Source organism: Carcharhinus amblyrhynchos, chromosome 25 (assembly GCF_965287045.1).
Source record: "Carcharhinus amblyrhynchos chromosome 25, sCarAmb.v2.hapA, whole genome shotgun sequence".
Taxonomy (NCBI): Eukaryota; Metazoa; Chordata; class Chondrichthyes; order Carcharhiniformes; family Carcharhinidae; genus Carcharhinus; species Carcharhinus amblyrhynchos.
The window spans coordinates 41,375,634-41,392,379 of NC_137348.1; the positions used below are offsets into that span (position 1 = coordinate 41,375,634).

The window sequence follows — 16,746 nt, forward strand, 5'->3', positions numbered from 1 at the left end:
AATGATAGAAGCAAAATGCAGGACTGAAGGACTGTTACATTATTGAGCTTGTCTTTTGGATCAGAAGTTAAATCAAGGCTCTGTCTATTCTCTCTGGCATTTGTAAAAGTTCAAATGGCCAATATTTATCCTTCAGTCAACTGTATTTGAGTCCAAGGTGAACATCTTTGAAACCCTCTCCTTTCTCTCTCCACAGGTGCTGCCAAACCAGATCAGTTTTTCCAGCACTTTCTGTTTTATTTCAAATCTTCATCTGCAATATTTTGCTTTTATTGTATAATTGCACTAAAAACAGATTATCTACTCATTCATCCCATTGCTGGTTTTGAAAGCTTGCTGTGCTCAAATTTACCTGCATGTTTCCTACATTACATTATAATTCAAAATATTTCATTTGTCTTTAAAGCGCTTTGGGACATGCTGAGCTCATTAAAAGTACTATATGAAAGCAATTTTTCTTTCTAGGGTTCAGAAGAAATAACTGCAGTGATAAGATACTACCTGATGCAGACTTAAAGGAGCCATATCTGAGAATTGTTCACTTCATGTAAAATTGTGAAGTCAGGGACCACTACTGTCGTTCAAATTTAACATTGAACCGAGGCATTGATTGCACTCTGTGTAAATATCAAAGATCCATTGACATTATTTCAATAAGCAAGATAATTTCTCCTTGTGTCTAAAGTGAAGCCACCATGTTTATCCACACTGCAGAGAGGCCACAGGATGCAGTCAGCCTTGATTTAGAAATAACAGATCATATGCCCTGAACTGCCTAGAATTCTTGTGGCTGTAACTCAATTAGTGCTGGAAGTATTGCAGCAAATATAATTAATTTCAGTAACATAAGGCCCAGTTTCAGTTGTTAATTGTTGATGTATTAATGTAGGTACTTTATTACACATTTAGAGGAAGAAGGGCTAGAGGAGGCTCAGTTAGAATTTAAATGCCTGAACAGACCATCCATGCTGTGGCCTGTTTCTGTGCCGTAAGTAACGTGTAATTCTATGTGATATCAAATTTCCCATTACTCTCAGCCTTCATTAAAATTGTACATGGCTAATGTTTTTAAAGTCTTCTTATATTGATGCTGAAGAGCATTACTGAGGCAGAAATTGCAGTCAGAAGGGTGCAATCTTTACATTGCCTCAAGTGGGTAAAACCGTAGCATCCACTGCATCCATCAGTGGACAATGATGTACCTTGCTTTTGTACTAAGGATGAAATGTCAGGTTGTAAGTGCAACCTCACTCAATAGGATAGGTTAACATATGGAGCTGCCACAATTGAAAGATGGCACGTACCACTTCACTTTGAGTTAGCATTGCCTTACAGAACTGCTGCTGCCTTTATCAAAATATATTCTCAGGATGTGGGCATCTTGACATGACTAGTAGATGTTGTTCATTCATAGCTGCCTGAAGATAACTGCTGGCAAGGCCCCTTCAGAGGGTAGTTAAGATTCAACCACAACGGTGTCAGAGAGGCCAGGTAAGGATGGCAGATTTATTTCCCAATAGAACATTAGTGAGCCAGTGGCTTTTTATGATAATCCACATAATTTATAGAAACCACCTTTAAAAACTGAATTTAAATTTTCCTCCTTGGTGGGATTTGAACTCATGCCTCTAACGGTTAAGAATATGGCTGATGGTAAACGGTAAATTATTTCAAATTTCAGAAGGGAAATTTGAAACAACTGCCTTTAGTTATATTTTGCAATTTGATATAATGTGAGGAAAGATTTGAAATCCATAGAATGATGTCCCAGAAATTTAATGATGATTTTAAATAAAATAAATGTTTATTAAACAATAAAATAAATGTATTAAACAATGAAATAAACAACAATAGTCAACTAGAAGTACACTTAACTAAAACAATGGCTATATACACTATCACTAACTTTAACGAGTTCCAAACATCTTTATTTCATCACCTTCAGAGCTAATGCGCATCAAAATTTCACAATATCCTATATTGTTTAAAAAAAGGAAGAAAATCTAGTCATAGTTGCCACACCAGGCAATTATATCTCTTTGGGTTGCTTCTAAATTCTCCTTCAGTGTACCCGAACAGGCACTGGAATGTGGCAATTATAGGATTTTCACAGTAACTTCATTGCAGTGTTAATGTACTTGTGACTAATAAATAAACTAAAACTTTTTTCTAAGGTAGAACAAAACAGCTGTTGTTTTTCAAGATGGGCTTGCTGGTAAATGGTGCCATGTCTGTCAAAGCTGCCTTTTATGTTCCTCTGACATTGATGAAGCCAGTCAGACGTGGAGGGTTCTCATGTTTGCTGCAGTGCCTGGATTCTCACATATACAGAAAGTCATTGACTGCATGTATGTGGCAATGAAAGTGCCCTCAGATTATCCTGGTGTATTTGTTATTCGGAAGGTATTCCACTCCACCAATATTCAGCTAGTATGTAACACTCGGAAGGTTATCATGCCCTTCAGTGCAAGATCCTGGAAGCTGCCACTATTCCTTCTTTCTGTGGTAGCCATCACCCACAGGTAAAAACCTGTGAGCACCATGTAAGCTTGGAGAAGTGTGCTATCTTCTAAGGACCTGGCTAATGATGCCAATGAGGAACCCCAACACTATGCGGAAGAGAAGTGCAACCTGAGCCACATGACTAAAAGATAATCAGATGTGATTCAGGTGCCTGGACAGATCTGGGGGCATCTTCAGTATGCATCAAAAAGAGTAAGGTGTTGACTGCATAGCATACATTTTCAAAGTGGGATTTTCCAGCCACACTTACCCCAAAACTGGAAAATCCTGCCTGAGGTCAATGGACCTTTGTATGTGTCTGTCCCACTGCTCACTATGATTCCCGTGGCGAGCGGGAAGGGAAAATTCCCCCCAAAGTGTTTGATCCATTTAAATAAATATGTACATACTTAAAAACATTTCCTTGTGCAACTAATAAATATTTCTCATCAACTTCCTATGTGGTGCAACCACTGTGGCTTCAGCAGAGCTGCTCTTTCCCCTGCTGTGAGATATGAGAAATTTAAGCTGATTCTTTTTGGAGAGCCATGCCAAAGACTGCTCCACCAGTACCTGTGCAGGGACAGATTCAGTCATCAGGTCAGGAGGGAGCAGGTGGGACTCTGCCTGAAGAGGAGGGGGACTCTTTGAGGTGAGTCCCTACTTCATGTTCCCTTTTCCTATTTCCCTTTCACGGCCCAATTATATCACCTTGCTAAACCAAGAACCGGAGAATACTTTGCTGCATTTCAGTGAGGCACTGAACAGCCATCCTGTTCAAAGTGGCAGACTGAATGTGCAGATGATTGATCAGGACCAACCTGTACTCAGTTATCCGCTGTGTCTGATGTTCCAGGGGATCACTCTTTGCATGGAGCTGGGCATCAGTGTAGATTGGAGAGGGACTCCTCCAATCTCTCTCCAAATGTTAACAGATGTACACACATTCCACTGCTGCTTCAGATCTGCCAAGGATAACTCCTGGGACTCACCATTTACGTTCAGCTGAACATTGCTTGGGGTATCTTGTGCTGGAACTCTCCAATGTTGTCCCTGTCTCCAGCAGCTGCTTACATGTGATGTGTGCATCACCATGTGACAAATTAGCAATCTGTACTGCAACACCCATCATGGTGCATATGTATCTGCACTAGTGTGCCTGAGCTCTGAGACAGAGTTCTCCTCCACTTCCTCCTCCCTCTGTTGCTCTGCCATCACCCTTGACAGACCTGTGGAAAATGAAAGACTAGAGTTATTGCTGATAAAAGAAAGGAGTCAAACTCAACAGTGAGTGTCATGAAATTTTAAAAATTGTTGGCATCAGTTAACACTGTTATAAGTCAGGTGGCAGTGTAATATTCAGTTCTGTCACCGGATGTATTGAGGGTGCCAACATCCACCCTGCTAATGTTTAAAGCCAGTTTCTCTGCAATGGTCAATGTTGCTATGACTGCAATGCTGCCCTTGGTTCTCTGGCTCCCCTGGAAGTTGCGCCCTCTCTTCTGCAATGAGAGAAATCAGGAGCCAAGAGTGTGAGAAGTGAAATGTCTAGAGGATGGGATGAAAACATATCCCTGGGGTGATATGTGAGTGATAGTTGCGTGATAAAAATAAAATGACAGTGTGTGTGAGTGTTGAGTATTCAGATGAGTCTGTGAGAGGTGCTTGAAGAGCGAAGATTGAATGGAAATTTAAGCGGTGTTGTTCTGAAAACTGCTGTGCAGGTGAATGCTAGAGAAAACAGAGTGTGGAGATCGATACCTGGGAGTAGTTACACCTCTTACTTTTTCTGACCGTACCTGGTTATCAAATCTCTTGTGGCACTGAATCCAGGTTCAAGGGATCACACTACCTGAGTGACATCCAGCCATGCCTGTTTAGTTTGGGCAAATGATCTCTTCCTCCCTTGTCTTAGTGCCTTCTTTCTTGGATCTTGAAACGCCACATATGATGTTGAATGCGACCATTCTGACCCTTGCTGGGGTGCCTTTAAATAGGGAGTTTGCGTGGGATATTATCAGGCCAGACTCCAAGTGGAGTTCTCCCATATCCCTGATGGTGGGATCATTAGCAGGTGGGCAGAGAATTCAGTGGGAGGCTCAAAACTCAATTTTACTCTTGCATGACATTACAGCGGGATCTTCCAATGCTGCCAGCCATAGCAATTTGAGAATCTCATTGGAGGCTGGTGTGATGCCTATTTGCATCCCACTAATGCAGGTGAAGGACTGAGCTGAATCTTCAGCCACACTTGATTCTCTGCAACACTAGTGGGAAAAGACGCCAGTCTGGAACACATCTGGATCAACACAGCATGCAGAAGTTGTTTCATATTAATGTTCTCACCATTAATCACTTATTGTGCTCATGTCATAAGTGTCCTGTGTGATTGGTGTCAGCCTCATTATCATTGCCTATTAAGAGAGATCTGGGATATCAAACTTTATACGATGGCAATGAACTCATGGGATGGCTAAGTGTAAGGTGACTGCAACTGAGGTGATGCGCATTAAGGATGCAGGAAGGAAGGGCATGCCAGCCTAGCTGAAAAACCACTGAATCAGGGACTCCGTGGTGTCCCTGCTCCTGTGAATGACCTGATTGCACCCTCTGACTGCCCAGCATCTGCATCCAAGTCAACACCGATTTCCATATCTGAGGCAAGTTCTGCAGCATCAGCATCATCCTGTTCCAGATGTTTCTGCCTGGAAAGAGTGAAATTGTGAAATGCACAGCAGACAATGACCATGACAATTACTGTTTTAGGTAGGTACTGCAGGGTGCCCCTGGCTCCTTCAAGACACCGGAACCTCAGCTTCAGCAGGCTAATGCTCCTCTTCACCACCACGCTGGTGGATAGATGGCAGTGATTGTATCTCTTGTCAGTTTCAATCCTCACAATTGACAGGTAACCAGCTACCTTTTCAATGGGTAACTCCTGTTGCCAATTAACTACCCATTGAATTAAGCTGGAGCAGTGAAGAGTCTTGGCACTTGCGAGTGGCAAATATATATGTATCATCTGAGCTGCCCGAGTACCTGAATCTGGGTCTTGTGGTCACTGACTATCTGACTGTTCATAGAATGCAAACCTTTTCTGCTCACAAAGGCACCTGGCTGGCCATCTGGGTGCAATCAATGGCAGCCTGGATGTGTGGAAACCCTGCAACAACAGCAAATCCTTTCTCACACTCAGCCTGGCTGGCTTGGTCTGTCCTGAAATGAATGAATGTCCTGACATATCTGAACAGGCACCAGAATTCTACCACTTCGCTTGCCACGAAATCGAAACAAGTGAGGGTAGACAACGAAATTGCCTGTTGACCTTGGGTGGAAATTTCTGGTCACGCTTGAGCGAGGCCATATAATCCCATGTAGAGTGTCAATGACCAGCTGGACACAGCTGTGTGCAGCTGACTAGGAGACTCCACAAAGATCAACCACAGAACTCTGGAATGATCTGGAGGCATTTAGTACCACTGTGATCTTCAACGATGTGGGCATTAGATACCCACCCATACAATTGGAGGCTACCTGTGGACCAGTTGTCTTGTAGATGCCTGTCACTGCCTCCCTTGCAAGCTGTAGCCTTCTGCAGCACTGACTTCTGTTATGTCCAGTTAATTTTATTGTGCCTGAACATCCTGGCAGCTAGTTAGTGGCGCCTTCTATGGGGGTGTCCTCCTTGCCCTCTCTGCTGGCCCGGATGATCATGCACCCGCACCTCTGACCAAGGGGAATCACCAGATCTACTCTGTCCTTGTTCCCTGTCTTCTACAGAGGATGAGGTTCTTTCTGCTGAGTATAGCTCACCTGTGCACAAAGATTGACAAAGGGATGCAAACCTCCGTTGCCAGAGGAAAGCAATATCCTGTTAGCTCCACGCTGTGATGAACCTAACATAGAAAAAACTCCCATAGTGCTTCAAAACACCACCTCACTTGCTCCTCAAAACTCCTAACTCCTCAACCTGACCTTGCACTGGGCCTCTTTTATCCTGCCCTTGAATGAACAAAGTTTAAAAATTGTTGAGCCACCTGCCCATTTTGCCCACGTGATTAACTTAAAATTTCACAGATAATGTTAAATTCAGGTCAACTGGGGACTTAATCCTGTCCATTATTGTCAGTGGGCACAGTGTCAATCCACGCCAGTGCCTGCTGACCGAGATATCAGCCAAGTACACAATGTTGCTGGGATGTGTGCCCCACTTCATCATGTAACAGTCTTCTAGGTCGGGCATGCATCTGCCCGTTGACGTAAAATTCTGTCCATGGGCCGGAATTTTACTGCCCCATCTCCCACGGGAATCAGATCAGATGAGGGGCAGACAATGGGAAAATCTGTTGACTTCTGGTGAGATTTTATGGTTTTGGGATGACCGAGGTTATAAAATCCCGCCCATGGAATTTGTGGTCTGGCCACAATCGATGAACATAAGATCAATTAATTTTGCAATTATTACCTGCTGCAGCCTAGATAAGGCTGAGGAATAAGAATTCAGATTCACATTTACCTTCAGAATAGAGAGGGATTAGTGTCACCTATTGCTGGGTTACAGTTGGTGTTAAGCCTCTGGTAAATCAAAGCCTCATATAATATTTCTCATTGAGCAGAAGTTAAATTCTTGGCCTGTACATTGTAATGGGTGTAAGACTCCCTGCAAGCTTAATTTGTCTATCTGCATGTCAGTGGACTTTTGCTTCCTCCTCCTCTTCCAGGCACCAAAGCACAAATCCATAATGCAAATCAAGGGTTTTGTCAGGTGACCCCAATCAGTGAAGACTCAGCCTAATAACTTTGTGGAAAGTTAAGTGTCAGCCAACAGGACCAGTGCAGCTCACAAGCAGCCAAAATCAACCAACCCGTGATCTGGCTAGTCTGTGGTTTCTTTTAAATAGCACAAGAAAATGGCATCCTAGAATCCCTACTGTGCAGAAAGATGCCATCCAGCCCGTCTGTATCGACTCTCCAAAAGGGCATCTTACCCTGAAAAGGAGATTTATCAGGATGGTACCAGGGACTTCAGTTATGTGGAAATATTGAAGAAATTGGGGTTGTTCTCCTTAGAACAGAGAAGATTCAAGGAAGCTTTAATAATGGGGTTCAATATATGAGAAGTTTTGGTGCATCAAGTAAAGGGAACAGTAACAGGTGGGACAGTAACCAGAGGAAATGGATTTCAGATAATTAGCAAAAGAACAATGAGGAAAGATGAGAATTTTTTTTGCAGAGAATCAGGATGACCCGGAAAACACTGTCAGAAAGGCGGTGAATTCAAATTTAGAGACAAATATCAAAAAGGAATTGAATTCATACACAAAAGTAAAAAATTTGCATGGCTAAGGGAGTAAAGCAGGAGAATGTAATTAACTAATTCGTTCTTTCAAATTACTGGCACATCAATTGTGGTGATGTCCTTTAAAGACAATGCAGCAGAGTCCAATAAGTAATCTCACAACACCAGGTTAAAGTCCAACAGGTTTATTTGGTAGCATGAGCTTTCAGAGTGTTGCCCCTTCATCAGCAGAGTAACAACTTGGCTTGTGCAACCAACTGGGGAGTAAAGGGTGGAATCACCCAATGTTAAGGCAGACTTCTGGAAGAGAGACACCATGGATAGCTGTGTACAACCACAAGGCTGTTAGCTTCTGTGCAATTTTTCTTGTAAATAAATATGTTTCCCATGAAACTGGTGAACATGCACCATTATATCTGTCAGTGAAGATAAATGATCCTGACACTGTTTCTGGTCTGATACCTATGAGTGTCCTGTTTTAATCGAAGTTGAGGAAAAAAATTATTACTCACCAAATGCTTCTTTTTGGATGAATAGACTCATTTGGCTCCTCCATGGAAGACTGGACACAATACGTAGAATGCCTTGAGTATTATTTCCAAGCAGACAAAATAGGGAAGGAGGTGGAATGCAAAGCAATTTTCCTAAATGTTGGAACTCAGGCCTATAACCTTACTCGCAGTCTTATAGCCCCAAGCGTGCCTGACTCCAACAGCTTAGTGAGCTTGTCGATTTAGTGAAGGCACATTTCCAACCTCAACCGTGAGTCATACTCGAGACATTCAAATTTAATTCGAGGGGAAGAGTCCTAGGTGAAACGATTGTGACTTACATTATTAAATTGAAGCAACTATCGTAGAACCCTACAGTGCAGAAAGAGGCCCTTTGGCCCATCAAGTCTGCACTGAACACAATCCCACCCAGGCCCTACCCCCATATCCCTACATATTATACCCGCTAATCCCTCTAACCTACACATCCCTGGATACTAAGGGGCAATTTCTTAGCATGGTCAATCAACCTAACCTGCACCTCTTCGGACTGTGGGAGGAAACCGGAGTACCCGGAGGAAAACCACACAGACACAAGGAGAATGTGCAAACTCCACACAGACAGTGAACCAAGCCGGGAATTGAACCCAGGACCCTAGAGCTGTGAAGCAGCAGTGCTAACCACTTTGCTACCGTGCCGCCGTGTGCTACAATATCAAAATATTGTAATTTTGAAACCACTCTGAATGTCATGTTATGTCATGTTGTGTTAGTCTGTGGCGTGAATAATGAAGATTGTTTGGTTGATATAAATTTTAAATGAGCAATAGAGATAGCACTGGGCATGGAAAGTACCGAGAAACGTGCACACGAGTTGCAGAAGCACAAAATTGCTCTGTTCATTGGAAACTGCTGTCCCATGTCTCAAAAGTTCTCTCAGAGGCCGATAAAGACTATTCACAAACTACTCACAATTCGAGAAAGAAGGACTATCAATTGTTTTTGGTGTCAAGAAATTCCACCAGTAAGTACATGTTAGACACTTTACCATCATTTCTGACCAGAAACCTTTTTTTGGGTCTCCTCAAAGAGGACAAGGCTATCACCAATTGCCTTGGCAAGAATTCAAGGTTGGGTGTTAATTCTGCCCACCTATGAATATACTTTCAGGCATCGAACTGGAACATTCGTGGTGATTGAGGATGCTGTTAGACACATTGTGTGTGCATAATTAATACAAGTGCACAGGGCTGCAGATGGCCTTAGTACATAAGTTTATATTGAGGTTAAAGCTTAGAGCTGAGAGAGGACACAGAGCGTCGTGTACAGGTTTAACACAGTGCCTGAAACTGATATGGATGGGATTACTTACAACAACTCTGAAACTCTACGAAAGCTGCTGCTGTGGGCAGCATGGTGGCACAGTGGTTAGCACTGCTGCCTCACAGCGCCAGGGACCTGGGTTCAATTCCCTGCTTGGGTCATTGTCTGTGTGGAGTCTACACATTCTCCCTGCGTCTGTGTAGATTTCCTCCAGGTGCTCTGATTTCCTTCCACAGTCCAAAGATATGCTGGTTGGGTGCATTGACCATGTTAAATTGCCCCTTAGTGTCAGGGGGATTAGGATAAATGCATGGGGTTAAGGGGATAGGGCCTGTATGATATTGTGGTCAGTGCAGACTCAATGGTCCGAGTGGCCTTCTTCTGCACCGTAGGATTGTATGATTCAATGATTTCCCCATCCTGCTGGGGACCATCCGAAGTCACCTTCTTCCTTCAACTCGAACCCACTTGTCCTAGTTGAAATGCATAACCCGTCAAAGTAAAGAAGTTTTTAAATGTGCATTTATCACCTTGCTCCCTCTTACATAAAAAAGTAATGAAACTCTGGAATCTCTCCCACAAAAGATTGTTGAGGTTGTGAGTCAATGAAAATTTCAAAGCTAAAATTGATAAATTCTTGTTGGGAGAGGGTATTAAAGGTTCCAGAACTAGACTAGTAGATGCAGTTGAAGTACAGGTCTGCCAGGACCTAAGTGAAAAATAGAATAGAATCGAAGGGCTGCATTTCTTATTCCTGTTTCTAAGTCCATACACACAGCATGCTGCCTAATGAAGAAACTTTTAGAGAGGAAACACTCTGAATACACTTACTCCATACATTGATGGGATAAGTAAAATTTAGATTAACTAGTCTTTATTTGGGATGGGAAGGAATAGGCAGTTATGGAGCAATGGTGCAGTATTCAATTCTTAGGCAGCTCAGTGCCACCTTGTGGAATCTGGATACAAAAGGAGAAGTGGTTTTTGAGCAAATTAAAAGTTCATGATGTGGCATATTGCCATGAATAGAAGAGTGGTTACCAACAGGAAACAGAAAATAGTCATAAGTGGGATTTTTTTAATTCAGTAGGGTGTAGTAAGTGGTGTGCCACGTGGATCAGTGCTAGATCTTCAGCTTGTTACAATTTATATAAATAACCTGAATGAAGGGACTGAAGATATGGTTGCTAAATTTGCTGATGGCACAAAGATAGCTAAGAAAGTTAGTTGTAAAGAAAACATAAGCAGGCTATAAGGAAGATCCATAGGTTACGTGAGTGGGCAAAGACCTGACAAATGTATACTTGTCCAATTTTTAGAGCCATAGACTCCCTACAATGCAAAAGGAGGCCATTCAGCCTCAAATCTGCACTGACTTTGCATCTTATCCAGGCCCTCCTCCTTGCCCAATCCCCATAACCTCACACATTTACCATGGCTAATTCACCCAGCCTACACATCTGGGACGCCAAGGGACAATTTAACATGGCCAAGCCACCTAACTGGCACATCTTTGGACTATAGAAGGAAACCAGAATATTTGTAGGAATCCCATGTAGACACAGGGAGAATGAACAAACTCCACACAGACAGTCCCCCAAGGCCGGAATTCAACCTGGGTCCCTGGTGCTGTGAGGGAGCACTGCCTAACCACTGTACCACCATACCACTCAGGAAGAATACAAAATAAGTTTTTTATTGAAATGGTGATAGATTGCAGAACCCTGAGATGCAGAGGAATCTGGGTGTCCTAGTGCATGAATTGCAAAAGGTTAGCATTCAGGTACAGCAAGAAATTAAGCAGGCTCATAGAATGTTATCATTTACTGTAAAGGTAATTGAAAGCAAAAGTAGGAGAATTATGTTCAGTTGTGTAGGGCATCGTGAGACCACATCTAGAGTACTATGTGCAGTATTGATCATATACCCATATACAATAAGACCTAGACAATGGGCTTGGGCTGATAAGTGGCAAATAACATTTGTGCTACATAAGTCAATAAACATCTCCACCAAGAGAGAATCTGACCATTTTCCCCTGACATTCATTGGCATTATTATTAATCCTCTATTGTCAACATCCAATAACTAAAACAGCTCCAGTTGCTCGGAATTCTGCAGTAAACAACTCACCTCCTGGCTTCCCAAAGCCTGTCCACTAACTGAAAGGCACAATTCAGGAATGTGAATGCATGCTCTCATTTGTCTAAGTGCAGCTTTAACAACACTCAAGAAGATCTTGACTATCTAGGAATAAGTAGTCAACTTCATCAATGTTTTATTCAGCAACTTAATAATTCACTTTCTCCTCCATTGGCACACAGTGTCTGTATATACCACCAATAAGATGCAATGCAGCACTTGCCAAGTCTCTTTCATCAGTACCTTCCAAACCTGCGACTTCAACAATCTAAAGGACACTGGTGGCAGATTCATGGGCTCTCTCCAAGCCATACGCTATCTTGACTTGGAATGTTCCTTCACTGCCATTGAGTCAAAATCATAGAACGCTGTTCATAATCACACTCTACCTGCACAACATGAACTGCAATGGTTCAAGCTCAACACCACTCCCCCAGAGGAAGTTATGGATGAGCAACAAATATTGGCCTAGCTGTTGGCCTACTCCATCCCCACCTCCCTGTGGAACAAAAATCCGAGCATTTGGGACAGTTTTCCTGAGTTGGGTGCAGCAAGCCTTTGGATTTCCTGGTTCTGCATTTCTGCTTGGGAATGAAAATCTAGGATGAAGCAAATTACACTTTCAGAGGCCTCTCACAGTTGGAAATATGCTGAACATATGTATATTGTAGCTAGTGTAGAAAAGTTGATAACTAATTTAAAATAAGATGATTGGAGAGATTTAATATACAAGGCAGGAATACCAACAAATTCATATTAGCTGCTAACATCAGTCACAGTGAATTGTAGGCTATGCAGACTGAGAGATGGCCTGGCTGACACTGTCATGTTCAGTGAGATTATCTCCTGCCCTCTTGTTTTGGAATGGTGATGTGATGCGATTGACTGAGCTCAGATTGGTTACTGCTTGTGACTGAAATTCTCAAAGTTAGAATCCAACCATTGTTAAAGACATTGGAAAGGACAGAATTAGAAATGCAGAACAATAAATGAATGCTGATGACAAAATATTATCTTTAATAATTTTTCTTTGAAGAATTTCCCACAGAGTACAATTGGTTATAACAGAATTATGGAAGAGGCAGAATCTTAACACAAAACATGTATCTTTCACCCTATTTGCAATTAAAAGTTAGGAGTTCTACATTCATTTTAAACACATCTCAACATCACAAGTGAAAATCAGCAGATCAGACACATGATTCAGAATCAGTCAAAGAAATGTTTGCGTCACTGAGGCTTACTCATATTGGGTGGCATTATATTTACCAATTAGACAGGTAGAAAATGAAGCTGGGGAGGTTCCAAGTGGGGTTAGAGTCACCAGCTTTCTAGAGTCTCCTAGAGCCTCCACAAATGAAAGTCTAACCTCGCCAGAAAAAAAATTGTATAGGTAGTGTGCATTTTATCTTTTTTTCAACACTATCATTTTTCATTAAAACATACTGTTGATTGGCATGACTTATGAAATGCTGCTTGACTGAACATGGTTGGAGGTTGGAAATCATGTGATGAGATCACAGGAAATGTGGAGTACCAAAGTTGTTTTAGTGAGGGGAGTGAAAAAACATCTTCCATCATCTGTTGTGATTCATTGACACAAAGTGTCATTGAGTGCCAATGCAGCTCACATTGGCAACTGGGAAAACAGTCACTTGCTCAGCCTCATATGCTGAATCACAAATTGATCACTGAATGATTGTTTCCAGATCCCAAGGAGAAATATTTCAGTGATGTTCTTAGAAGTTCTTACTGCAAGTCCAGGAGCTTCCTTCAAAAGACTGTTACTGCAAGGCTCAAAAGGGTGCCTGTGCACCTCTGTATTCACTGGGTGTTATTCAGTGACAGCTTGTTATGGGGGGGAAGGAAAGTTTGACTGCAATCAGAAAGTATTTAAAGGGGTGTGTGCAGGGGAATGGAGAGTCAGAGTCAGAACAGATCCCAATAGGAAATGAAACAATTCAACTAACAAAAAGTGTCTGATCTCCCTAGGTCAGCTTCAGTATGTACAAAGGAATACACATTGCTAAGAGAAGCCCAAAACATTTCTTTGCTTCTAACTCCATTAGAATTTTTTTAACACAGACCTGCAAGAATTCTTTAATTACTGGATACCAAGTACATGAACACATTTGTTCTCTCAAATTTCTGTGCAAATAACAGTGACAAGAATTGCAGGAATACAGAAAGTGCTTCGCTGCATTATACTCCAGGCATATTCCAACAACAACTTGTATTTATATTGTAAAACATCCCATGGCACTTCACAGGAATGACAGTGAACATAATTTCACACCAATCACATGAGGCAATAGTAGTAACTGAAAGCTTGGCCAAAGAGATAGGTTTTAAGGAAGATCTTAAAGGGTGAAAGCAAGCTTGAGATGTGGAGATGTTTAGTGAGAGAATTGGAGTTCAACAGCTAAAGGCATGGCTGCCATGATGGAATGACAGAAATAGGAGATACACATCTTCTGGCTGTTGGTGTTATCTGCATAATATGAGATCTTGTTAAAATATATATCATAAAATCCACCCGAAGCCTGGAGAAAAAAACTTTATTTAAACTCTAATGAAGCCCCAAATACCAGTATCAGTAATCCTGTGCAGTTTTAGTGCAGAAAATAACTGTGTTTCACAGTTGATTTCATTCCTTTTCCTTCTTGATCACTTGTTACTGGGAGGTAAAACATTATCCTTGAAGTAGCCAGGATTGGTGATATTTCCAGCTGGATTGTAGACTGCCACCACCATGAAAGTGCCCTTCCCGTCTGTTGCACAGCCAGCACCCATCTCTGTCGATGCTTTCCACACCAGCTGGGTGAAGTGTCCTGGAATCAGTGCAATAAAGAAGATTTGAATTTTGGTAGTGATAATCACAACTTCAGGGTGTCCTAAAGCACTTCTAGTCATTGTGTGCTATAGGAAATGTGATAGCTGGTTAGTGTTCAGAGTACTCAAACAGCGCACAGATATAGAATAATGAGCAATAAATCTGTTTTAGTGATTATTGTTTGGAGATAAACATTGATCAGGATGATGGGGGAGAAAACCCTGCTCTTCTTCAGATAGTGCCACAGGATATTTTATCCTCAGTGGCTTTTGCGTTGATCTCTGGATTCTCACAGATGCAGGGTGTCATGAACTATATGCGTGTGGTTTTCAAGAGCTCACTGGCAGTACCGACTGCAATTCATCAACAGAAAAAGGTTTCACTCACTCTGCCCTAAAAGAGACACCAACAGTTCAGCATTCCTCAATTAGGCAATGAGACTGTTCAGCCTAGGATTTGTATTCCTACAGCTGAAAGGACATTTGTGTGGACACTATGTACGGAGACTATCGGACTTGGTTATGTTGCTCATAAATGTAATATTCACGCAACACTCATCATTAAAGCTCACAGATGAGTATTGACTATGGGGGTAAGTGACAGAAAGTGTATTGTGCATTTGGAACGTCACTCCATCAAATGTTAACCTGTTTGGTCTACCCACTTTACAATGGTGTCCCAGCAGGGCAATCTAACCCCTTGTTCATATGTATGCTATCAGATGACTTGAAAAGATTATCCCCAGTGTTGTCCCTCTGACAATATTTCCAATATGCATTAATTCAAATCCAAATTAAATAGATTTATTTCAGAAAATAGTATTTGTGAATACAGATTGAGTTGTGTGAAATAAGATTTGGTTAATGTAGTGTGCTTGGGAGGAACAAGTGACTTTGGGCCAATGTTCTTGAAACTCTTCCCTGCTGTGGTTTTGCTTGCACCTTGTCCAAGTTTGTTGTAGACCAATTTATAGAATCATACAGCAAAGAAGCTATTTTGCTTATTGGGCCTGTAACAAATCCTTGAAACAGATTTCTTTCCCCATAGTCCTGAAGTTTTCCCCTTCAGTATTTATCTACTTCCCTTTTAAAAGTCAATATTGAATGTGCTTCAACTGCTTTTCAAACAATTTATTCCAGATCACAACATTTCGCTGTGAAAGAAAAATATTCTCCTCACCTCCTATTTGCTCCTTTTGCCAATTACCTGTAACTTGTCTCCTCTTGTTGTTGATCCATCTGCCAGTGGTAAAATCATAGAAAGATTATGGTGTCAAAAGAGGCCATTCAGCCTATTGGGTGGGATTTTGTAGCTGCGCGTGTCCCAAAAAAATCCTGCCCGAGGTCAACGGACTTTTGCATGGTCCACCCCTGCCTGCTACAATTCCTGTGGCAGGTGGGATGAGAAAATGCCCCTCATTGTGCCCGTGCCAGCCAAAGAAAATAGAAACTAGCCACTCATTTTAATCCAATTTTCCAGAAGTTGGTCTGTAGCCTTGCAGGTTACACGGCTCAACCTTGTTTACTCAATCAAGATCTTTCATATATCTGAACACCTTTATTAAATCTACTCTTCTTCACACGAATGGCTTGTTCCAGGTTTCCCTGAAGACCACTGCTGAATTTCTGAAGCATTTACTCACAGATGCATCAAAGAGGTAACTGACACTCTATTTAGCAAGCTGCACATTTATGTCCAGTTCTACCTACATGAAGGGTGTCACAGCAGTGCCATTTGCAGTGATCTCTGGATTTTCTCAGATGCAGGGTGCCATCAACTGCACACATGTGGCTTTCAAGAGCTCTCTGATAGTAGCCACTGCAATTAATCAATAGAAAACGGTTTCACTCATTCTTTGTGCCACTGTTCCACAACCACCAGAAGCAATTATGCAGGTCTGACAGAGATACCCTGCACACTCCCATGACACTAATACATCTTGAATCACTTTCAGGTGTCATAGATCTTTGTGAAAGCGCAGCACCACAATGATTGAATTGTCAGTGACGAAGGCTACCTGGAAAGGCATGGACGAAGATGCCCATTCAGCAGCCTCAAGGTGCTCCAGAGGAGAGCTATAAGCTCCTCATTCTGCAACATGTAATTGAGCAGACGCCACTAGCTTTTTGAAAATGTGATTTTCATATCTAGACAGG

At 41.9% G+C, this 16,746-nt stretch overlaps 1 protein-coding gene across 1 annotated transcript in view; it reads right to left on the reverse strand.

The window, feature by feature from the left end:
• Positions 1 to 12,749: 12,749 nt before the first annotated feature.
• The window catches only part of glipr2 (GLI pathogenesis-related 2), a 125,685-nt gene continuing 121,688 nt past the window's right edge, over positions 12,750 to 16,746 (reverse strand). Inside the window, exon 14 of the mRNA XM_080211799.1 lies at positions 12,750 to 14,588. Coding sequence (XP_080067925.1) covers positions 14,425 to 14,588 — 164 coding nt within the window. The 3' untranslated portion in view covers positions 12,750 to 14,424. The remainder of the gene's footprint in view (positions 14,589 to 16,746) is intronic.